Here is a 25,937-nt window from a genome sequence, read left to right as displayed (position 1 = left end):
TGAGTTTACAATGTACAAATTTAATCACTGTGGGCTTTCTCACATAAACCTTCATACAGCAAATAAAAATATATAGGTCCTGTCGAGTTTTTTTTTAAACACTTCTGACTCGTACATGAGGAATGAATGAACTTCCAGGTGGACACATATGAATTGGCATTAATGCGGAAGTTAGTGCTTGCTCATGATTACATTTGTGGCATTTTACTGCAGTGCATGGCCTTAGGTATACGTATGCTTGCAGAAGCAGAATTAAACCAATTTGAAGCTCCTCACTGCAATACTGAACACTAGTAACAGACACGCCAAAAGGCACATTTGCCATGCAAAGCAAACGTCATGGATAAAAGAAATCCCATCTGGGGAATGTCACCAGCTCTCATTAGACACCATAAAAGCTTTCACAGCCTACTCAACTCTTGTTCCTACAGTTCTACAATGAGGGGAAAAGCTGCTGCAAACCATCTTACCTTTTCCCAGGCACAGGAAAGGAGGGAGAGCACAGAGACTTCAAGGTCACTGACCTACTCTGTGGGAGGAGCTGCAGCTGTCTGTACCCAATGGTTTGTGCCATAAATGTATATTGCAGGCACCTTCACCAGGCACACTGTAGGTGACGGCATTAATCAATTAATTGGAACTCATTATCCACCTTGATTCTAATGTTTTCTTCTATATTAAAAATTAATTAAGACGCAAAACATAACAGCGTGCTACCCAGAAACACCAACATATACTGTATAATCAATCACACAATCATTTATCAACCAAGTCCCAAATACAATCTTTAGTCACACAGCCAAATCCCATTTGTCCACTGCTCTATTTTACCCCATGGTTTCACTAAAGACAAGAATCTTCAATCTTCCAGGCAATTAATGTTTGAGAAATCTGGAAATAAGAACCATTATTTTTGTTCCAAATCTTTATAAGTTTTTCTGTTCATCAGGCTGCACACCAGACACGTTAGATTTCCTGGGCTCATTTCTTCAACAATTTATTGTCAGGGAGGGGAAATGTATCAAGCAACTTTCTCATACAGCAATCAAATCTGAATTCTACTAATCCTGACTGAATATGATTTGAAATGTTAAACAGCAAAATAACATTTTCATTTAAAATTTGCAAGGTTCCGTACCCACTTCTCATTTTTTTTCAAAGGAAGTGAGGAAAGAAGACCTTTCGGACTTTTATTGGCAACAATAAATTGCATTTTACACCTTACAGACTGGCTTCTCTTTACATGTCACACCAAACCTCAGAGAACAAAGTAATGTGCAGAGGCAGTTAGTTCCAATTTGGTACTGCAGCGGAGAACAGACCAGTGCAATGAACAGTGGCCACTCAACATTATTGGATTAAATCTGAAGCATTTGAACACGTGCAGACCAGCAAGAAACACTGTTCACACAAATGCTTCAGTCTCAAGATATTAACAGCTATTTTTAAACAAAACACAATGTGACAGCCCCCTAACTTAGAACTGCTTGCAGATGGCTGAGTGTTCACAAGGTCTGAACACAGCAAAGCTGGTCAGTGCAAGTGGCATTGCTTCAAGTACTTTTCAACTCAGACAACAGACTGTTCTGCTTCTTGGGATACAGTTCTCACATTGCAAAGCAGATGGGGACGAGAGCTGGAATGGATGCTTCAACCATGAAGCACTGATGGGAAAAAACACATTTGTGCTTCTGAAGGTTACGATTGAGGTGATTTTTCCAATTGAAATCTCCCACCCAGTCATCCCACAGAATCAGAAAGATCACCTCACCACAAGTGAGTGCCACAGGGAGGGGACATTTACCATTTCTGTATAGTTTGATTTGTTTTAGTACTGCAGCCGACAGTCCATAAATACAATTTTACACAGTAAGCAAATAAACCAGTGCATTTGTTCATTCAGCAGCATTCAAGTAACTGAGATGTGGCTCCGGCCACTGCACGGATATGTTGGGGACACTTCACCACAGGTGGGTCTCTCGGACCTCAGCAATGACCTGGCTGGCTCGTTGTAAGGCCTGTTTGGAAAAAAAAGAGATAAAGAGGTAATAAAGGGACCTGCATTTACGATGCATTGTCGGTTTTACTAAACAATAAGTACACTCTGGACTCCTTTCATGGCTCAATTAGCAAAACACTGATGTGGGACTGAGCCCAGACAGTGAAAGTCTCCACTAACTTGACTGGATGGCCTACCTGGGAGGCTAGAAAACCGCACTTAGTGTAACCCGCTGCCTCCTCGTACCCTGTACTTAAATGCACTGACAAATTACAAAGACTTGTTGCCAAAGAATTGCAGGTGCAGCAGCAAAAGGTCAAATAATTTGTTTAAACATTATTTAAAGTGCCACATACGCAGGTTAACGTGGCCACCGATACCCCTAATAAAATTTGTCATTCAAATTGGCTGCTGCGTTCGCCCACAAAATACACAGTCACTCCATTTTACAGTACATCTTGTGAAGCACATTGGGACAACCACCTGAAAAGCACTATATCACTCTTAAGGATTATTATAATTAGTTATTTTGAAACTGAATATCATTTGTGATATGTGGCCATGTGCAAAGTGTTCGGGGGAATTCTCTGAAGGCTGATTGGGAGGTTGTCATGATCAAGTACCTTCAACATGTCCGCAGCTTCCTTCCTGCGCTGTGCCATGTCCTCCGACTCGGTGAGGAGGTCTTCCAGCAGCATGGACTTGTATAGCTGACCCACCAGCTCGCTCTGGAGATTGTCTTTCACATGATTGACTAGGAAATGCATCACTGCCTTTGGAACACTAGGAACAGAGCAAGAGGAATGCAACTAACAAATTCTCCTTTATATACAGTTAAGCTCACATAAGTCGTATCAGTCGGGACCATAACGTTTAATAAGAGTTAAGTGAAGTTCGAGTTGCAGACGAATGTCGTAGAAAATCTGATTTAATCAATAATCTACACTGCGCGTGCGTAATTGAATGCAGTGCTAAATGCGCATGCAATGACGGCTCAAGACCACATTTCCCGTGACTCAGTTCGTCTTGGCCCATCGCTGCATGCACACTTACCGGCAAGCATTGGCGTTGCATTCAATGGAATTCTTCTGCGCATTCATTGACAGATCAAAGCTACATTTCACGCAATTCAATGCACCTGGCCAATAAGTGGGCATGCATTGACAGGTCACGATGTCATTTCCCATGATTTATCGCAACCAATAAGTGCAGGAATAATGGAGGGTAGGGGAGCGGTGTTACGAGTTAGGAGGTAATACGTAGTGTAAAGGAATCTAAATGGTTTTGATAGGAAAGCAGGGGGGAGAGAAGGGGGAGCTGAGTGACCAGCAGCTGGGTGGGGGGGTGGTCAAGATAGCAGGCGGTGAACTTCATCCGGGTGATTGTGGTTGATAGGGAGGGAGAAATGGGGTCAAGGAGTGTAAGGAGGGGGAGCTTAGGGAGCCGGGGCGGAGGGAGAAGGCAGTGTGAATGGTCTTGTTGAGGTGGAACAGGATATGGGAAAAGTACGCCAAGTGGATTTTTTAATTTTTGAGGCAAAGAAGTCTAAGACCTCTTTGCACTTGGTGTTTGATGTGAGGATCGAGGGGGCTTGAGGGGGTGCACAGAGGAGGTTATGAACGGTGGAAAACAGTATCTTTGGATTGTTGTTTGCCTCCAAGATAACTTTGGACCCTTCTTTTTGACTGCGCCTTTGGTCACCTTCCCCTCCCCTCGGCTCGGTCCCGGGATCTGAAACTGTAAGCGCTCTGAGACACCATCCGGCATAGAGGGCGCTATATAAATCCAAGTTGTTGTTGGAGTAAAAGTCAGTTTTGGTCTGTGAAAGGAAGAGGCGCAGCTGGCGCTGAATCGTGAGGCCAAATTTCTGCCATCTGCATGAGCATCAGGGGTTTGTGTTTTGAGTGAGCGGAGATAATTGTTGTATCAGGGGGAGCAGGTGGGTTTGGAAACAACCCTGGATTTCAGGGGAGCTAGGGAATTGAAGGCTGTGGAGAGATGGTCATTCAGCAGCAGATAAAGATTCAAAGCAGGAGAATGAAACCAGGCACAAAGTGCAGATTCAACTCTATCAATCATAAATGCCATTGTCAGTGCAGCTTTAAAGATCGTGGTAAATTTCTGAGTGGTAACCCTGAGATGAAAAGTAAGAATAGTGAAAACTCTTACCTATCCTGTATGTTTTTCCTCACAATCAGAAAGTACGACTTGATCAATCGTTCAATCACCTCACAATCGCGCTGCTCCCTGGCTGAAAGTTTCCGCGAGATAGGAACACGCTGTGAACAAGATATTTGTATTCCTTATTTACACTCTACAAACACTATAGAAAATCACTTACATTACTGCCTATTGTACATCAAGTCTAGCATTGCTGAGTGAAAAACGAAAAGACAAGTTTCAAAATCGTTTATCACTGGACAAGCAGGTTTCATTCTCAGGCCGTGCCTACACAGTATTGCCTTCAATGCAACTTTCCCCAAAGCAAGGTGAACAGGGCTGAAGAGTTTTGGTTAGTAATTGGAGCAAGTGGAGACCTGTAGCTCAGTGGTTAGAACACTCGCTTTGCAAGCGAGAGACCTGAGTTCAATTCCAGGCAGAGGGCGAAACCTTGGGCAAGTTTCCTTACTCCACACGCCTAATAATAATCCCTCCAAAAAACAAAACAATAATAAAATTGGTCATTTTCAATCTACGACTGTTTGTGGGACACTGCTGTGCGCAAGTGGCTGCCACGTTCGCCCACAAATATACAGTCAATTCACTTTACAGTGTGTTCTGTGAAGCGCTTTGGGACGTCCTCCCGACGTGAAAAGCGCTATATCAAATGCAAGGATTATTATTATTATTATTATTAATTTAACATTTACAGCACTAAAGTTTCTAGTTTTTAACAAAAAGCAAAACAAACATTGTCTTTTTGAGGCACAAGTTCAAGAATAGAGGAGAGCTGCAACACAACCAGTCGAACAGAAAAGACAGAAACGAAAGAGAGAATGCCCAAATTTTCCATGCATACAAAGCACTTAATACAGTATGAAAAGATCTTAAAAAAAGCCTAGCATTTCTGAAAGTAAAAATTCAGATAACTGTATTTTTTGCAAAACATCTATCAGACAAAACATTGCTAATAAACTAAATATTCAATTGATGCCTATTTTAAGCACTTTATGAATTTCAATTGCAAACTTTTTACAGTATGGACGTCCCAATGGACTATTATCCAAAATATCTGGTATGAAAGTAAAGCCCTGGACCAGCCCTCTGCTCCCACAACATCGTGTGAATGCCTCATGACCGCTTGCCAATGGATTGTGCTTGCGAGCAGATGACTGACATATAACATGAGATTAAATCTCTTATAAAGGTGATCCCAATATCTTTATCAGGTGTCATTTACACTCTGCCTTTATTGTGCCTGTCCTCATTTTGTGCATTTCAATGGGTATTTATTGAAAGACAGTGAAGGATCAAGTACAAAATGAAATGGCTAAAACAAGCAGGACCCACACCAGTATAAAGGTGCTATATGTTCAATCCTGTTACATGTAAGAATCGCAGCACACTGGAAACAGAACTCCAACCCACCACATCAAGAAAATTTACAGATGGTCCCCTCTGAGGGCTGCTGGGAGCAGATTGCTTGGGTCTGTCTTCAGAGGATCCTTCATCTGACTTGGATGCAGATGTTTTTAACATTCCTCTCCAGTTCCCTGTTCCGCCATCCTGGCTTCCATCCTGCCCCTGGGCTGCACCACCTGAAACCTGGAGGGAGGAGGGGAAGGTAAAGGTAGCTGGGATTGGCGCCTTTGGTTACCCTTCTTCACTTTATATTACAACTCTTTACCTGATCAGCAATCTCACAGGTACACTCTGCAACAGCTCGGACGAGCATAGGGAGGGACACTGGAAGGGAGGATTACAACCCTTGACCACAGCTACAGCTATCAATACTCAACCCAGGCACCAGAGAAACATCATCAAAACATTCTTCTTCCTGAAGACAAATGAGTCTCATCTAATAATTAACAGGGTGCCAAACCACAAGCCCAGTTAGAAGTTCAGACTCAGTGTCCTGCATGCACTATGTTAGCTGGGTGTGAAGGCAGTTTCTGGTAAGTGCTGAATCGAACGTTACCCATAGAAGAATCAAACCCTATTTTAACACATGCAGTGCTGTGGCTTTGCTCTTCCTTTACACAGGTCTTTCCTGTACACACTCTTTCCTTTACACAGCAAAGGCTGATGAAGAGCTCATCACACATAAAATGACACAAATTACGGAATAACATCACAATCTCCTTCCAATCTCTGATTCAGCTCCTGCACAATAGCCCCACAAACCACTATTTTACCCCAATAGATACTTGAGAAGTGAAAGTTTTAAGGGGTACAGAAAGGCAAAGAAATGGGCTGAAAAGATTTGAGGTGATGGAATGAACTGGCAAAACAGATGTGATGAACGGTTTCATCTGTAAGAAACTTCTAAACAGTGATTCAGGTTAAACTTCACAAGATATCCAATTGGGAGATACCCAGCTATACCGAGGGCTGAAAAGTTTGTTTCAATTGAAACCTTCACATTTACAGGGTTCCTTGATGGGGTAATGTGGCCTAAGTACAGGTCTTGGGAGTATAGCAGTTTCTTTACACTGCAACCTATATAATCACCCCTACACTGACATACATGTGCATCAGACATCAAAGCAGAGCTTTTCTGCACTCAACAGGCACCATTAGTGGTCTGTGCTAAAATATAGCACGAGGGTGAAACATGCAGCAGACAATATAACCAACCTCAGCAGAAGCCTCCTGGGAATAAGCTGGCAGAGCACTGGGAACTTTGGAAGACTGCAAGGTGTAAAAAAAAGGCAAAAGACAGAAGGCTTGTGATAGCGGCTTGTGATAGCGAATATGTTGAATGCGTTACTAAACCCAATTCTTGGGATTTAAGAGTGTCAAAGGGTGTGGAGACAAGGCAGCAAAATGGGATTCAAAAATCTGCTACAATCTAATCAACTGGTGGAACAAGCTTGATGGGTTGAATGGCCTCTTTCTGTTCAAGTGGTTTCTATGAAAGCATCACGCACCAAACCCCTCAGTCTGCATTATCCGAGGCACAAGACTCCCAGAACATCATCCTTATACACCGGACGGTTATTGTCTCAAAATCGAGCCTAGACTCCTCCCTCTACCCCCTCATAAGTTCTTTTGTAGCCTGCATCACTTTCCCTCTTACAAAGCTGCCCTGTACATAACCTGCACCTCAGTTCTCTGCCAGCACTGTTGTTAGGTTACACGCTGGCTGGCTTCCTTGACTCACCCTGTAGATCTGCCTTCAGTAAGGGGGGCCTGAACATGAGCTAGGCACTTGCCATGGGGAGTATCACAATACACCATACCACCATGATGATGAACTGTTACCGTCTATCAACTCCTTCACATCTCACCTTATCTCGAGAGCCAGCAGATGGCATTTCCCTTGCTAACCGGTTTCTCCTTTGCTCCTGAGAAATGAAATACATTCCATTCTGTAAACAACTTTTTTTTTAATGTGACAGGGAATGAGAACAGAATTCAAATGAACAGAAGCAAAATCAGAAATCAAAGCTGATAGCTCACCTCAATGTTACTGTTTAAAACACCACAGGCGTCGGCAAAGTCTGGGTGCTTTGTGTTGATGTATGCCAGCTCAATTGCCACCAGATTATGAACCTTGAAGTGAATAAGAATAAAGTCACGGTGAATAAACAAGAAAAGTTAAAGCAAGAAACTTAAAGCAAGTTAAGTTTTACTTCAGCCAAATAATAATAATAATCCTTGCATTTAACACAGCACCTCTCACGTCAGGAGGACGACCTCCAATAGCATTGCCTGTGGCGCTGCAACACGGGTCACAGGCCATCTGTATTATAAGCAAAGCCGCATTAGAACAGGGATCTACTGGAATTGGAAGCATTCAGTAGGTCTGCTCTTTCATTGAGTCAGTCACACGCTGATAGGTAACCGAAGCACTCTTCCCATTCTGTGTTTATAAACGGAGCCGGCTATGCTATGACATTACAGTGAGCGTGAAAACAAAAAAACAGGATCAAAGGGATCACTGAGAACACGAAACATGAAAGATTGCTCTCCTGTGCTCAGATTTAGGGAGAGTGAACAATTCATTCTATTACTACATAAACAAATACGCAGTACAAGCAGAGCAATTAAAATTGGCATGAGGGGTCGACTTACCATATCATTCGTAACTGGTAACCTTTTGCGCAACAGGGATGTGACCACTTCTACTATGGAATCATGGAGCTTTGGAAAACGAAGAAGCTCCTGAAGAAGGAAAACACAAGATAAGGTGAACTTCTAAATGTCTTTAGACAAGTCTGATAGCCACTCTGGATTCAGTGTAAGTTACTGTTGAGTAAGGTACTGGATAAACAGACCATTTCTGTGTTCTACAACATATCTATCACCAGTTGCAGACAACAACTCATTACTCATAAGGTAAACAAACATTCCACCTGCGTTGTAGAGGCTCAACTCTTATAGTAACAGCTGATAAATTCTTGTACCTTCTTCTGCCATATTAATATATCTTATTATTCACCAGTTCGCCTTTGAAATGATGTGCGGATGACCAGAGACATATTAAGTGAGTTTGCCCGAAATGAGAAGTTAGTTCCCCCCCACCCCATTCAGTAAGAGACAAATACTTTCAGGTTGGGGTTCAGCAGCAGTAGAGGTACCTGAGTGCTGTATGTGCTGCAGTGCTGGATGATGCGCTGCATTTCCTCATGGACAAGCTCCACACACCGCAAACTGGGCTCCTCCAAGCGTTTGATCTGTCGCTTCACCAACAATTCAAAAGAGACCTCGGGAACAAAGAGTGCTGGACGTGGACCCTAAACAAATCAGAGAGTGCCACATATCACTCCACAGCACCTTGCATATCTATAGCTCCTGTCACAATGGTTAAACAGGGGAAGCGGAGTTTGTTAACCAAAGTCATGGTCACCCATGGTGCCCTGCTCACAGCATTGTCGGTCTTGTAACTGACTGCACAGATCAGATCTACGCCCAGTGGTTTGATGAGAGCGCAAAAGTTAATAAAATAAAGAATGAATAAAAGTCCACAAACGTATGGTGCGTGTGGGGAGGGGGAAGACCATGGGAAGCTGAGTTGGTTATGAGTGAGGCAGAGACCTGTGTACAGACTGTACTCACCGTGGCATTGCGAATCGCTGTCAGGATGTCGATGGTACTAAGCCCCCCCAGCGGATCCACTGACTCCAGGGTCCGACCGAAGGTTTCGTGAAAGATGTAGCATATTCTCGCTCCACCACAGCTGGAAAAAAGGTTCAAACATTTTAGTATTTTAGTTGGCCTTTGGATCAGCTCCTCCAGTGCTGAAGAACATGAGTGCGAGGCTCTGCAAAAGGTTTTGCAACTTTTGCCCATCCCACCTGCTATATGGGCAGTAAAAGAGCGGCACGCTTACAGCTCGGATGTTTCGATGTACTTGGCAGTTCCCTCGATGGTGTGGCAGTATTCGGCAGCAAATTTAGTGATGAGCTGCAGGAGGGTAGCACTCTGATCGTCCACCGGCTCACCGTAGCTGTTGAGCAGAGATTGGTACTGGGCAGCCAGCACGTTGATTCTGGTTTTCAGCTCTGGCAAGCAATCTCGGATGTGATGCATCAGTAATCTACAACCAAAATATTACATGTGTCAATCACATTCATTCAAAACCTAGAGAGAACAGCACATGTCGGGATCAGTTAGCTCTGCTAATTCATCCCACTATACTTCTTCAGGTTCATTTCCTGGTTCACATATACTTCTTCAGGAAGCGCTATATATAGGGTTTCCTGAAGAAGTATAATGGGAGTCCTGTGGGAGTCTGGGGGTAATAATTCCTTCAAATAATAATTTGGTCACTCAATCCATGACGGTTTGTGGGACACTGCTGTGCGTGTTTCACCCACAAAATATACAGTCAATTCACTTTACAGTATATTCTGTGAAGTGCTTTGAGACGTTTCAAAGACATGATAAGGTGCTATATCAAATGCAAGGATTATGTTGTCAGCTCAAGGGAAAGCAATGCAGATCTGCACTCTTACAGCACCTTTAATTGAAATTAATTTCCGAGAGGTATCTCACGATTTCAAATGGCACTGCTCTGCACATAACCATGGTGTTATGATGTTTGAGGCAAATGAAGGTAAATGCACTTTTCACTTTTGCAAATACAAGTAACCCGCTTAGTTGCTGATTAATGCAGGTAAGGCAGGTACGTGATGGTGAGGCAGGTACGTTGTGTATGTTCAGATAAGGTAGATAACTACAGACACACAATGCTGATGAGCATTTTCCCCAAATAAAATGAACAACAAAGAACATGGAGCCGCTCTGCCCATAGCAGACCGGTTTGTTCCAGGAGAAGAAGAAATTCACAATCTGTTCACAAATAAAATCAGGGCGAATGGCTGCTGTAAAGAGCCCAAGAGGATTAAAAACTTACCTATTTAAAGTTTTAGCGAGATGCTTTGTTCCATTTCTATTTGCAAGAGAGGGATATTTCTTTTGAAGGAAAGCGTATTCATCCTTGATGGCATCCGCTACAATTTTCTTATTGTTAATATCCAGCTGGCTCCTGGAGAAGAGATCAAAATATGTAACAATTTAAATAAGACGAGAAGTAGGATGGTTCAGAACATCAACAACAAATTATATTTGTATAGTGCCTTTCATGTCAGGAGTACTTCCCACTTACCTGCTCACAATTCCAATGATGCCCAGTTTGACTGGAATGACTCTTCCCATCAGCACATCCATGGCGTCCGTGCCAGCATCCATCAGGTCTAGCTTGGTGACAACTGCAAGTGTCCGGCGGCCTGCAGATCACACACACACTGTTACCTCCTCACAGGGCTTTTCCTTCCTTCAAACACCCAGCTTGAGGTCACCTTCAGTACAGACTACAAAGACTCCAAATACTCCTTGGACATTTTCCTTTCTGCGCAATCATAAACAGGCTGCTCATAGATGCCACCACATCTTGTTGCCCAGCTCTGCCTTCTGCCTCTTCCTGTAGCCACTTGCCTCCTGCTGCCCACTGACGCTCCCAAGTCAATCCCCTGCGTTTCAAGAGAGATGCACTCCAAAAGAGAATGTGACCGCCTGCTCCTTCAACCAGGCTGTGAGGATACACTTTGACGATGATCTGTCAGAACCCTCACTGGTCCAGGAGCAATCAGGACCCTATGTGGGTTAACTGCTCCTCTTTCCTTAAAGCTAAGCTCTTCGACATGTGGTAAGGATGGCTGAGCAGGAGAAGCTGTCCTCTCCCTCTTCAAGCATCCTTCACACGTTCGGCAGCTTCAGATCTGCCACGGGCTAATAAATTGAATGGTTCTTCTGTTCCTAACTTACCTTCGGGATCTACCTCTCTGGCAATTTTAAGGGACTCTGACGTTGCCATGTCAGTGTTGGCAGCAGTGACAGCTAAGATGATGGAGTTTGGGTTGCCGATATAGCGCAGTATCAGGTCTTTGATCTGCAATTCGATGTCACGAGGCTGGTCCCCCACCGGCACCTGCAGTAACAATCCCGTGGAAAGGGTGAAGGATTACACACACAGTACCCACCACAGCACAGACCCACAAAGAACTAGCTTGTAGTTAAAGGAAGAATGTGTTACAAATTCTCTTTGAAAGGAATAGGTAGATAAATAGGATAATAATAATCTTTACATTTGATGAATTGACTGTATATTTTGTAGGTGAAACATGGTAGCCTATTGCGCACAGCAGGGTCCCACATACAGTCGTGGATTGAGTAACCGCAGAAAAGCAAAAAGAAGTGAAATTGTCACCCTTATTTATCTGGGGAAGGAATTCCATCTAACTGGTCACTTCATGAATGTTAGGTGTTTGTCATGTCATTTACTGTCCTGTCCATGGGTTGGAGTGGGAGCACCAGACCGAGGCTAGAGCTGAGCAATGTTGCTCTGCTGCCACAGCACCAGCTTGCCTGGGTCTCAGTGCAAGCAGTGTTGTTACGATGACTTAGGGTTTGGCAGGGGCAAAACTAAAATCTTTACACAATGGGATGGATTTATGTTCAGAGGTAGAAAGAGCATAAGATTTCCAAATTTCAAGCACCAGATTCACGGTGTGGACATTGCCTGGTTCAACGCACGGGTTATTCAGTCCACACCGTAGAATTGTTGGTGCACATGTGTCTTGCACAAAAGCTCACTGTCCTGCTGCTTAAGTGCTATCAAAGACGTGTGGAATCCAAAGTCCGAACAACCAGTTAGGAAACAAAGCCCCCTCACGCTATGTAGTGTCCCAGAGCACTTGACAGTGGTGGACCACGACACCGAGCCGGGGGGAGGTGAATGTAGATACAGTCGAAGAGGAAGGTCTTCAGTCACGACTTTGTAGATGGTCACAGGATCAGGACATTTAATGGAAGGAACAGCCAGGAAATGAACCTGACATGGAACACTATTGAATTATAGAACTTCTTTTGTCACAGTTTTAAATACATCAATAACTTGTTTTCTAGACCAGATCACTTGTGCTGATATCTACAGCTCATAGATAACAACTGCTGAAAGGCACAATCGTTATAATTTGGTGCACGTTTCTGAATGCATTCCAAAGCAAACCAGGTGACCAGGGCCTAAACCAGCCACTGCCCTGCAGGCTGATCATTCTATTTATTATTACCTTCCTATAAATCAAACAGTTTTTACATACAACTAACAACAACGACTTGCATTTATATAGTGCACTTCACGAGGGGGCGTATCCCAAAGCGCTTGACAGTGGTGGAGTCTGACCCTGAGCCAGGGGAGAGGGAGGGGGGAGGTGACCATAAAGCACGATCAAAAAGGAAGGTCTTTAGGCGGGATCTGAAAGTGGGGAGGGAGGGGGCAAGGCGGAGGGATTGAGGGAAAGAGTTGTAGAATTTTGGGGCATAGTGGCTGAAGGCATGGCCACCGAGCCAAGCATGAATCATCTCAGAAACCAGTAAATATTTCTTTACCCAGACAGTAATTAAAAGCTGCCATGGTCTCAGAGTGTGAAAGCAGTGTTACCCATCTGGAAACATGACTCACTGTACCTTGGTCAAGCCAGGAAGATCGACGAGGGTCAGGTTAACAACGTTTGTCGAGAAGATGCGGAGATGAATTGGCTCAGAGCTAATCCCCTGCAACAAATAAAGGTTTCCGGTGAAATCTCTGGCAGTAAGAGCAGCTCCTCACCTACATACTGGAGCAGGAGGTTTGTTGCTCCTGGTCATGAGCTGATTCTCACCTTATTGATTCCTGAAATCCTTTCGGTCTCATTCTCTATTTCTTGCCTGATTTCATCAAATTCTGTGTAGATCTGAAAAACAAGAAGTCTTTTAAACAATGAGATGACATGCACAGAATTCTGCTTCCTTCTCTCCAATAAACAAGTCAGTTGAGCACCAAAGGCCTTGCAGTCAGACATTTGTAATTGTTATTCACTGGTGGAGGAAAATGAGAGGAACAGAATTCTACATGAACAGATTGACGACTGAGATCATAGCATCTGGGATGTGAAAGGTCCAGCAAAGTCTAGGACAGTCATCAGGACATATTCGTTCACACAGGGGGTGACCAACAGCTGGGACGGGTTATTAGTAAAGGTGGCTTAGCTGGGTCATTGATGCTATAAAGGCAATAAGGTTGAAAACAGAATGGCCTTCTTTAAATGCACTCTTCTTGTCACATTATGAGCCTCCAACAAACTGTAGCATTGGAAATCATGGAGCCAAAGGGCAGAAATTATTTTACTAGAATTACATGCATAGAATATGACAGGAAGGAAACAGGCCATTCAGCCTAATTAGACCATGCTGGTGTTTTGTACTCTACATGTATTCCTATAATCCTGTCCTATACCCCTTGATTTAATTCTCCTTCATGTATGCATCAAATTTCCTCTTAAATACCTTGACACTTTCTGCTTCAAATGCAGCTTCCAGCACATTCTCACCACCCTCTGTGTAAAGGCGTTTTTCCTAAACTCCCTTTTCGATCTGCTTCTGGCAATTGTATATTTATATTCCTTGTTTTGGACTTAAACAATTAGTTTGCTAAGGTAGACAATTAACGTCTACCTTAGCAAACCCTTTCATAATCTTAACAAATAAAAATAATCCTTGCATTTGATATAGTACCTTATCATATCTTTGAAACGTCTCAAAGCGTTTCACAGAATATACTGTAAAGTGAATTGTCTATATATTTTGTGAGTGAAACGCAGCAGCCAATTGCACACATGAGCGTCCCACAAACAGTCGTGGATTGAGTGACCAAATCATATATATATATATATAATATATATATATAGGTTCCTACTTACTGCTAGGTAAACAAAGGTGTGTGAAGTAAAGAAACTTGCTCAGCGTTTCGCCTGCCCAGGAATTGAACCCAGGTCCTCCAGCTTGTGAGGTGAGTACTCTAACCAGAAAGCTACAGGACTCCACTCAATCCCATGAGATCATCACAGCTGTTAAATCAACAAAATCACCACCATGTTATTTTGCTGACAGAGTCTGGAGCCTGAAACAGATTCAGGAAGTTTGTGGACACAGCCCACTGTCAGCCTTGGGTTGTGCATTGAGCACGAGTAAAAAACAGGCAAAACCACCTACAGCTTGTCCAACTGAAAGTGCCAATAACTTACCTTATTTTTTGTGTGAAGAAACTTTCCCCATTCTTCTGCTTCAATTCCTACAGTCAAATAAAAAGAAATAGAAGAATCAAATGAGGGAAGAGGCAAAGTTAAATAATTAAATAAGAAACAGCAAATGCCAAAGGCACTGATGAAAGTAGAAGAATAGAACAGTGAAAGTGATAGCTCAGTGAGGTCCACATCATTCTCTGTACGAAACGCACACACGCTGGTCAGGAATGCTGGAAGTGGCTTGTGCTCTCTGTACCCCAGTTGCAGTTTCAGGCCTCACTTGTAAAGTGATTCTTTAATCTACACCTTGACCCATTTTACTAGGGGCCTATAAGATCTGAAGAGCTGAAAGCGTTATTAGAACCATTCACTCACTGGCTCTCCGAAACTCTACCTCACGTGAAGGGCGCTGTATAAATGACAATTGTTGTTGGTTCAGACACACTCGAATATCTCAGCTGCATTCCTCTTTAGAGTGACTGGCAGGGATGTTGCTTCCTTGCACTATACTGCCATGGTTCTTCATGTATCACTGGCCTTTACTGGTGATGGGACATGTGGAGCAGCAACAACATGATTTGCATCTCTTGTCAGGAAGTCCATTGAAGCCCCACTCGTCCTAAATACGTCATAACTATAACATCCAATCCAAACTATACATAAGTTAATTTCCTCTGTTCTATCTTCACAGAAATGACTTCACCATTAACTGCCCACACAGCCTTCTGGTAACACAGCACTGAGCTGGACCTTCATGTGATGTAAAACAAGGGGTGAGTGAGCTATGTCTCAGTATCTACACTTACATGCGCACAACCCTATCCGCTGAGCAGGAAAGTTACTGACCTTGGTGGTGTGCGAATGAAATGGGATTTCCCTATTATACCTCCACACACAAAGAGCTTGGGAATTTATAATAATACTTGCATTTGATATAGGGCTTTTCACATCTTCTAGACGTCTCAAAGCGCTTCAACAGAATAGACTGCAAAGTGAATTGACTGTATATTTGTGGGAAAAACACAGCAGCCAATTGTCCTACAAACAGTCATGGATTGAAAATGACCAATATATTATTGTTTTGTTTTTTGGAGGGATTATTATTAGGCGTGTGGAGTAAGGAAACTTGCCCAAGGTTTCGCCCTGCCTGGAATTGAACCTAGGTGTCTCGCTTGCAATAAAGCATAAACTCCCAAACTCTTGCATGGAATGAGATCAGAGGAGGGGAATCACCTCTGTGAACAAGCCCTGAGAAACAGAAAGAAAACCTGGACACATATAAGGCAATAAATGTTAGAACAGCTACACAGCACCATGTCCAACACCTGCCAGTAAACTCAACCACAGCCCGGTCTCAGGGCTCAGTGCACACACTTTGTCCCTTCAGCTGATTCCATCCACTCCACTGTCACTGTCGCACTAACTTCAACACATATTCTTCCAGAGACTGACTGGGCTAGTTCATGCAAACTGAATCACCATCCCACATCCACAGCAATCACACCCCCAACAGCAATCACACCCCCAACAGCAATCACACCCCCAACAGCAATCACACCCCCAACAGCAATCACACCCCCATCACGGCAATCACACGCCCCTCACAGCAATCACACCCCCCCACAGTAATCACACCCCACCTCACAACAATCACAAAACCCCACAGTAATCACACGCCCCTCACGGCAATCACATGCCCCCACAGTAATCACACCCCACCTCACAACAATCACAAAACCCCACAGAAATCATAGCACAACCACAACCATCAAACACCCCCTCACAGCAATCACTCCCCACAGTGATCACACCACTCCCACAGCAATCACACCCCCCCACAGCAATGACACACCCACAACAATCACACCCCCATCACAGCAGTAACACCCCCCCACAGCAATCACCCCACTCCTCACAGTAATCACCCCCCCCCCACAGCAATCACACCCATCTCCACAGCAATCACACCCCACAGCAATCAACCCCGACACAGCAAACAACCCCCTCACAGCAACCACACCCCCCCTCACAGCAATCACCCCCCCTCACAGCAATCACACCCCCCTCACAGCAATCACACCCCCTCTCAGCAATCACAGCCCCCACATAGCAGTCACACCCCACAGCAATCACACCCCCCTCACAGCAATCACACCCCACAGCAATCACACCCCCACAGCAATCACACCCCCCTCACAGCAATCACACCCCCTCAGCATCAATCAGCAATCACAGCTCCCACATAGCAATCACACCCCCCTCACAGCAATCACACCCCACAATCACACCCCCTCAGCAATCACACCCCCCTCACAGCAATCACACCCCCTCAGCAATCACAGCCCCCACACAGCAATCACACCCCCTCAGCAATCACCCCCCCTCACAGTAATCACTTCACTCACAGCAATCAAACCCACACCCCACAGTAATTATACACCCCCCCCCCACCCCACAACAACAACTTGCGAACTTCACACTGGGCAGCGTCTCACAGCGCTTGACTGTGGTGGAGCCTGACGCCGGGCTGGGGGGATGGAGAAAGTGACCGTAAGCACATCAAAGAGGAAGGTCTTCAAAGAGGAAGGTCGTCAGTTATGATCTTAAAGAGGGGAAAGAGGGGGCAAGGCGGATGGTTTGGGGGCCAAAGCTTCGGGCATAGTGGCTGAAAGCATGGCTGCCGAGAAGCTGACTGACGAGGGATAAGCAGAGTAGGCCCAACTGAGGTAGAGGGTGGTGGAGTTGGGAGAAAGCAGGTCAGAAAGGTGCCAGGTCTTGAAGAGATTTATAGACAAGTGAGAAGATCTTGAAATCGATTGATTCTGTGATAGGGAGCCAATGGAGTCTGGTACAGACTAGTGTGATGTGGGGTATGGGGTTTGGTGTGCAACAGTCTAGGATTGGGAAATATTACATCCGTTTCCCGCATTGAACCCTTTCTGACAGTACAAGTTGGCATCAAGACCTATCAACAAAGAGGGCGATGGAAAGTGCCCTTAAACACTGACTGACATTTATGTAGGTAATGCTAAGCACACAACTGTTTAAATGTGTGGCAAAACTAGAACCCATATTTTTTATTCAGTTTGGAGCATGAAGGTAACACAAAGGAAATTGCGAGCATCGGCAGTAGAGATAAATAGAGCATCGCACAGAGATCACCCCACAATGAATAACTAGCTTGCACCCCAGCCATCTCTCACAGCTTCCAAGCCATCACATGGTAGATAGAGGGTAGTGGAGTTGGGAGAAAGCAGGTCAGAAAGGTGACCACAGCATTCAAGGTCTTTGGTGATCTGTTTCGATATCCTAGATACTTAAAAAGGGCTAAAGTGAGGAAGCTGACTGGCAAAGCCAGAAATTCATTGCTGAAAGCAAGAGGTAAAGGCACTGTTACAAGCAGGTGAGATGGCTTTCTTACTGCTGAAATATTACTTCTAGTGAAGACAGTGGAGCAAAACTAAATGATTCACTAATGTACTGAGGTCCTTTTAACAGTTGCTCTTTGCAGTCCCTCAGCACCTCTAGACCAGCATCAGGTAGCTATTGCTGGATTGAAACAAGCCAAAGCACTATCCTGCCAAAACCTCTTTTGAAATACTCACATGCAATGCACTCAACTACACATAGTGAAGCCGTGCAATGCAGTTAACCCAAGGCACAAGGCACCTTTTAGTGATGCTGGTTAAAGAATGACCCAAAGCCATGCAGAGAACAGGCCTGACACATAGCACCATGGAAACAGGAAGAAGCGCAAACCTTTAGAAAGGTGGCCGTAATTGTTCCACGCGGCTTGGCCTGCAGTTAGAGAAACAGCAGAGAGAATGGTTAAAGTGGCCCTGTCTTAGCTCGAGGGTTAGTTCCTCCTCTATGCCTCCAAGCAGAGAGAGGCACATACACAACAGACACTTCAAACAGGTTCTCTGGGGAGAAAAACAACACATTTACCCAGCCTGACTTTAATCAGGAACATTTCAAAGTATTTCAGTGATTTAAAAGTTTAAGCAGCAATACAAGAACACTCAGGATACTGCTGCTGCATTCTCCAACACATTCCATGCATGTGGGATAATCTCTGGGTAATTTAACGTAAGCTGTCCTGTTGCATTCAGTGTGTGTGGTTAGCTGATCTTGGTCAGGCGTGAGAATTGGCCTTGTGCCCCTGGATTAGCAGCCCGTGGTTACCAAGGTCGGCTTGACTGCAATACCAGGTCTGCGCTCCTACTAACACTTGTGCATGAGTTTATCTACTTTGGTGAAGTACTAGAAGGAACTGTACTCTTCTAGTAAATAAAAGAGTAAAACATTTTCAGGAGAAAAGTGAAAAGTGGTGGAGAACAACTGTCAAGAAAAACAACTGAACGAAACATCAGTGTGAGGAAGGAGGGAGGCTTCTGTTTGTTTGAATTAAACTTGGGAAAGTCCATACTCTACTTCAAGCTGTTTACACTTGCTTCCCATTAGCCAAATATTGCATTGTGCAAAAACCCAAGGAAACCATTCAACAACTTACACTGTGATAATTTTATACTCAAAGCCATTTGCATTCAAATATTGTAGCCACACAGACGATTAATGTAACCAGATGGCTTTTGTGTTCTCTCAATAGAAACAAAGCTTGACATTGAAATTAAACATCGGCCAACATTTGGCCATCGAATGCACCAACTGACAACCACTAACTGAGCAGGTGTCTGCCTGTTCAGGTTAACATTCAAGATCCCAGGGTCAGAAAGAGAAGGAAGTGTCTTGTGGTGTCCTGGCCAGAAGCACCTTTTAGATCCAGTCTATATACAAGAAATCCAAGTCATTTGTCAGATTGGACCGTGGCAGTTTATAATAATAATCCTTGCATTTGATATAATACCTTTTCACATCATTGAGACATCTCAAAGCGCTTCATAGAATATATTGTAAAGTGGATTGACTGTATTTTTTTTAAAGGGATTATTACCACCAGAAACGTGATCTGCCAATCGACTAACAACTGGATTCCTACTTACTGCTAGGTAAACAGAGGCGTGCGGTGTAGGAAAACTTGCCTAAAGGTTTAGCCCACCTGGAAAATGAACACAGGTCCTCTCACTTGCGAGGCCAGCACACTATACACTACACTGCGGGACTCCACAAACACTGCAGACTGCTGCCCAGAAGGAATCTTTTGGATCCTGTGCGCAGCAGGCAAAACACTGAGGACAGTCTCTGTGAAATGAAGGGACAAACTGCAGCAAAACGAAAACAGAAAGGGAAGTCCAGCCACATCAGGCAATGAAATCCACTCCCAGGATCTGAAATGAATGCACTGTAAAAGAGCTGTTTCTCAAGATGTTAGAAAATAAAATCAGCCAAATCTGTAAGGAAATAACGCTAATTCCTTTAACCAGATATCAGACTGTTTTATTATTATTCGTTCGTTATTCCCCAATATCCCAATGGACCAAAGGCCGGTACAATCAACAGATCTTATAACAGAATAATACCACCGTAGACATCTCGAGTTCAACACTGTGTCTTTACAGCACACAAGCTTGATTCTTCATGCTTTCAGTCTTCTTGCTTACAGCTTTCAATCTTCCATCTGATATCCTCAGTCTTAGTGTTTCCAGCTCTCAATCTTCCATCTCCCGTATCTTTGTCTCTGCGGCCCGGGATGGCCCCATTTCCCGTATCCTTGTCTCCGCGACCCGGGACGGCCCCAACTCCCGTATCCCTGTCTCGGCGACCCGGGACGGCCCCGTACACAAAGTTATCAGAACTCTTATACCGATGTTCGTCCAATCATGGTGCGGACATTAGATCACCTGTCGAAATCATGCTGGGTTCACGTGAACACCTCATGGGGTGTACGTGCCTCAGTACACATACACATTGTCCTTAAGACCCCTGTTATCTGATGCTTGTTATTTTGTTAGGTGGGATCATTAGTACATTCCTTTTAAGTGACTGGTTATTTCTTATCAATATCCCGGGATGGTACCAAGGTCCTCTAGTTTAAGCAACTTGCTCATTAGCTGCTATTCTTGAGGGTTGCCTTTTGTTGCTCGAGTGTTAATCATGAGTGTCAGTCCAGTTGCCCCCCACACTTAACTTAAAAGTTAACTTGTTCGCAACATCTATTATGATTCTAACATTATACAAAAAGTGTAAATTCTAACAAAGATGCAGGACCCAAAATGGGTGCAACTGTCCAGCAAAACAGAAATTGCCCAGAGAGAGAGAAGTGCAATATGTTTCCTCCCCAGCTCAACAGTCTCCTTTATCCACACAATGTTGCTGCAAGGAAAAGTAACTTGCCGATCTCTCAATGCCACTCTCATCTCCCTGTCAGGACTATCGTGGGTTTGTTCCTCTCCCAGGAACGAACGGGATACAGTTCCTGGGCCAATGTTCTTGCATCACTGCAGATTGCAGATTAAATGGTTCTTTTTGCAGCTCTCAACTAATTCCCATGTGATGCTGAAGGTCATTGGCTCCCAATGCTGAGCAGCCCTGGCCCTGCCCTGCCTCACACCATGCTAAACCTCTGGCAGGCACAGACCTGTGTTTACAGTTAATTGGAGTCACAAAACCTAAGAGAATTTTCTCAACATTTGTTGTTTTGGAAACCCCACCCCCCTATCTTAATAAACAGTGAGATCAGAGCAAGATCTTTTTCATATCACCTCATTCTCAGATAGCTTCCTGTTAACAGTGATGCAGTGGAACCCTGTTAAAACACATTTCATTATAACACAGGCTCACTTAGTGTGGTCGGAAAACACTGGCCGACACGGGAAGGTAAATGTCCCGTTTATCAGGTTGCTGCTGATATCACGTTCTGTGGATGTGCAGTTAGTGACCGGTGATCACGCCTGGTTATACCACTGGTTGGGATTTGGTCAACTCCAACTACGGCATTATCACCGGACTCCACTGCATTGACCTCAGAATGCTCACAGTGGTCAGTGACCCCCACACATACACACAGTCTCATAAAGATAACGAACACACCAGGGAGAATCATACCGTTCTCATCTCCAGCTGCTTTCCGCTTTTCATCCGGAGAAACATTCACCAGCTGTAAGATCAGTGGTCTCCGAGTGACGATCCCAGTGCCTCTGGGGAGCAAGTCCCTTCCCACCAGACTTTCCAGCACTGAACTTTTTCCACTGCTCTGTGAAGAGATGGGAAAGACGCTGGTCAGTAATACAATATCCTTCCATTTCATCTTGTACAAAACATAAAAACGTCTCAAAACGTTTTGATGTTACAACATCAACATCTATGGGTGAAGCTGCTATGTGGGGACTCCCAACCTCCTCAAAAATCACACGTATTACTCTCTCCATCAACCATCAGTACAGTACACTGTAACATGACTCAGTACAGTAATAATAATTCTTGCGTTTGATGTAGCGCCTTATCACATTGTTGAGATGTCTCAAAGCGCTTCACCGAATATATTGTAAAGTGTAGTGACTGTGTATTCATTAGGGCAGTAATTTGACTCTGTACAGAACATTGTAACATGGCTGCCCATGAATTACAGGACCAGACTTCACACAAGTGGTTCCAACAGTTTAGTCACTCAGAAAATCGCTAAGGATCGCTGACAGCTTTGTAGTTTTCTACACAGTCAGTCAGTCAGTCAGTCAGAGCAATAACATGGTGGTGTGGGGCTATCAAATCAGACCCTCGTTATAACGAGGCACATTATTAAATTGGCCACTGATCAATGCTTCTGGCTTGTCAGGTCCTGACATCACTTTCTGTAAGCTGCGTATGTGGACATGATACCCTTAACTGCACCTGTGAACATTTCTAGTGGCTGCTGTTAAGACACCAGGGAACCAGCCACACCTGCATAATGTGGACTAGAAGCCAGAATGCACCACACTTGGTACACCAGGACCATAGACACAGCCACTCCATACTTATTCTAACAGGGTCTGACTGTACCAGAGTTTGTCTTTTATACTTTACTTCATCTTTAGATGATGTGTCGAGCACAGGTACAGCAGAGTAACATGATGGTTATAAAGGTGAGAGAGGACCACAACCTGAAGCCAAAGCCCCACTCAAGTACTTGACAGATGAAGGGACAATGGCAAAGGTTGGATATTGGAATAAATTTGCAGTAAAGACTTCCCAACATCGCTGCCTCTTGCTCAACACCGAGAGGCTCTTCCTTAGCACCAGCAAGTTCACAAATGAAACAATAACATTTACCACATTAACAGGCCAACACCTACTAGTGAGACAAGCTTCCTCTACGGCATTGCAATACTGGGATTAATGATACTCCCAAAACTGCTAGAAGCACATCTGAAGCAGGAGTATCTGGTACTTAACTAGAGTTTCCTCCTTTCTCTTTCTCAAGCAATATTTAACACAAAAGGTTTGGTACAGGGAGAAAGCACAAGATGCTCTGAACTTATATTGGTTAGGCTGACAGTCCAGTGCAGGGCTGGGGGAGCACTGCATTATCAGAAGTGCCATTCCTTAAAAGAGATGTTAAAGGTTTAGGTGAAAAGTGAAGGGAGTTTCTCCTGCTACCCTAGACAACAAACTTGAGAGATAAAATTGGTTATTCATTTCATGGTTGTTTGTGGGACATTGCTGTGCGCAAAGTGGCTGCCTACAAAATCACAGTCACAATACTTTGCTGTATATCCCTGAAAAGCTCTTTAAGACCTCCTACCTACCTGAATAAGATAGGTTACAGGAGGATTTGAACAAACATATTTGAAAGACCCTGTATCAAACGTGAGGATTTTTAGCACTTTTAAAGCCATTGCTAAGTGACACTGTGAGATCAGGATCTGCATTAGAGCATGTACAAACAGAGCCACAGTCTGTCAATAACGCAAAGCACATATCTCCAAAACCTCTCTCTATCTGACGTCCATTGTGGGTAAAATTATGGAGACTCTTATTAAGGATAAAATCATGGAGCATCTGGACAGAAATAAAATCGTAAATGATAGCCAATATGTGTTCAGGATATGATGGTCTTGCCAATCTAATTTACTGGTTTTCTTTCACAGTGGGACAAGGGAGCTTGATAAGGGTAAGACTGTGGATGTTGTATATCTGGATTTCAGTAACGCCTTTGATACAGTTCCTCTTGAGAGGCTGGTACTGAAAAGAAAGAAAGCAGGAACCAGTGGAGGTATATTACAATGGATACGCAATTGGCTGACCGGGAAAACCCAGAGTGTGATAGTACAGGGAATGTCATCAGACTAGGACAATGTTACCAGTGGAGTTCCTCAAGGGTCTGTTTTGGGACATCTTTTGTATAATATTTTTACAAATGATCTGGAACTAGAAGCCAAAATCACAATGGCTAAGTTTGCAAATGACACCAAGCTAATGAAGGTGGTAGATTGCAAAGCTGAACAAGATAGGTTACAGGAGGATTTGAACATACTTGGGAATTGGATTGATCGGTGGCAGATGAAATTAAACATGGAGAAATGTAAAGTACTTCACATGAGGACAAACAATCCTGGAAGGGATTATTATTTGAATGGAAGGAAAATGCTATGTATGGAAAATGAAAAGGGACCTGGGGCTCCTGATTGAGAATAAATTGAAGCGTTCACAATAATGCTCTGTGGCAGTGAGTAAAGCAAACCAGATGTTGGGATGTATCAAAAAATCAATAGGAAGCCAAAATAGTGGGGTAATTCTGCCGCTGTATAAATTATTGGTGAGACCATACTTAGCGTACTGTGTACAGTTCTGGTCGTCGCAGTACAAAAAGGATATTGGAGAAATCGAGAAAATACAGAGGAGGGCAACCAAAAAGACTGAGGGAATGGAAGGACTGGACTATGAGGGGCAACTAAGTAAATTGGGCATGTTCACGCTGGAAAAGAGAAGATTGAGAGGCAACATGATTGCTGTCTTTAAGATTCTAAAGGGGCAAAACAATATACATCATGACGGGCTGTTTCAACTTGTCCAGAATAGTAAAACCAGAGGATATGGCCTGCGATTGAAGGGGGGTAAATTCGGAACGAATCTACGGAAACACTATTTCAGTGATCGAATAGTGAAACTCGGGAGTCTGTTCCACAGGTTCGCTATACCACTGTGATTGGCGATGTGAAACCCGAGTCAGGACATTCCAAAAACAACATAAGGATTCTTGTCCTTTCCATATCACCAAACAATGAGCTTGTGGTTCAGGAGGACCTTCCCCTGAGCATCAGCACTGAAGAAATCCAAAACCAAAATAATATTATTATGAGTAGAATCTTTGCATTTGATATAGCATCTTTAGGGGGTTTGTTTCGAAATGCTCCACAAGTTTCACGGTAAAGTGCAGTGACCATGGATTTTGCAGGCAAACACGAAAAAGATTTTTTTCCACAAAATACGTCTGTAAAATCGATTTTACAGCATATCCTGTGAAGTGCTTGGAGATGTCTCAACGATGTGATAAGGCGCCATATCAAATGCAAGATTACTTATTATTATTTTTGGTATTAAAAACTTCAACAGAGGGGACACCAGGAACAAGATCAACATTGGGGACACCAGGAACAAGATCAACATTGGGGAGAACAGGAGCAAGATCAACATTGGGGAGAACAGGAACAAGATCAACATTGGGGAGAACAGGAACAAGATCAACATTGGGGAGAACAGGAACAAGAGCAATATTGGGGAGAACAGGAACAAGATCAATATTGGGGAGAACAGGAGCAAGATCAACACGAGAAGACATAAGAGCAATATTGGGGAACACTTATCACAAGGTCACCATTGGTGGCACTCTTGAGAGGATCCTCGACACAGACCCATAGCTGGAAGCAGCACCTTCTCCCTCTCCCTCTCCTGACACACAGAGCTGTCAGTGAGGGGTGAGGGGTGAGGGTGAGTGGTGCTGGTGTGGGGCCCTGACCCTGCGGCTCTGTACCTGGGTTCCCACCACCACGATCTGCGGCAGCTGAATGATGTCGGCCCCGACTGTGTTGAACACATCCTGCAGTTTGTTGATGACGGGTATCAACGCCTCCATTGTTTCTCCCCGCTGTTCCCCTCTGGCTGCTCCTCCTGCATCTACTGCTGACTGTCCCTTCTTCTCTGAACCAGGCCTCTCGCCGCCGACACCGCTCACTCACTCCCTCACTCACTCACTCACTCCGCCGCCATCAGCCGTCCGCTCTTCGGGCCCGGCATCACTGCGCAGGCGCGGGAAGCAACGGCACTCGGGCCAC

General features: G+C 44.1%; 1 protein-coding gene across 4 annotated transcripts; it reads right to left on the bottom strand.

Annotated features, from left to right (window-relative positions):
• dnm1l (dynamin 1-like) lies at nucleotides 1–25,937 on the bottom strand. 4 transcript variants are annotated; one of them, XM_007894678.2, is made up of 20 exons: nucleotides 25,637–25,937; nucleotides 21,733–21,880; nucleotides 18,487–18,525; nucleotides 14,728–14,774; nucleotides 13,327–13,398; nucleotides 13,133–13,219; nucleotides 11,432–11,594; nucleotides 10,773–10,893; nucleotides 10,521–10,652; nucleotides 9,495–9,701; nucleotides 9,221–9,341; nucleotides 8,743–8,898; nucleotides 8,237–8,326; nucleotides 7,622–7,714; nucleotides 7,450–7,506; nucleotides 6,797–6,850; nucleotides 5,588–5,764; nucleotides 4,169–4,278; nucleotides 2,623–2,782; nucleotides 1–2,018 (listed from the first exon to the last, which is right to left on the bottom strand). In XM_007894678.2, the coding sequence occupies exons 1-20, from the start codon at nucleotides 25,736–25,738 to the stop codon at nucleotides 1,962–1,964; spliced, it is 2,193 nt and encodes a 730-aa protein (XP_007892869.1). In that variant the 5' UTR covers nucleotides 25,739–25,937; the 3' UTR covers nucleotides 1–1,961. The 4 variants fall into 4 exon arrangements, with proteins under 4 accessions (XP_007892869.1, XP_007892871.1, XP_007892870.1 ...); XM_007894680.2 differs by lacking the exon at nucleotides 6,797–6,850 and having other exon boundaries at nucleotides 25,637–25,936; XM_007894679.2 differs by lacking the exon at nucleotides 18,487–18,525 and having other exon boundaries at nucleotides 25,637–25,936.

This window comes from Callorhinchus milii, unplaced genomic scaffold (assembly GCF_018977255.1).
Source record: "Callorhinchus milii isolate IMCB2004 unplaced genomic scaffold, IMCB_Cmil_1.0 Scaffold5, whole genome shotgun sequence".
NCBI classification, from domain to species: Eukaryota; Metazoa; Chordata; class Chondrichthyes; order Chimaeriformes; family Callorhinchidae; genus Callorhinchus; species Callorhinchus milii.
Note: the sequence above shows the minus strand (reverse complement) of the source record. Positions and strands in the feature narration are given on the sequence as shown.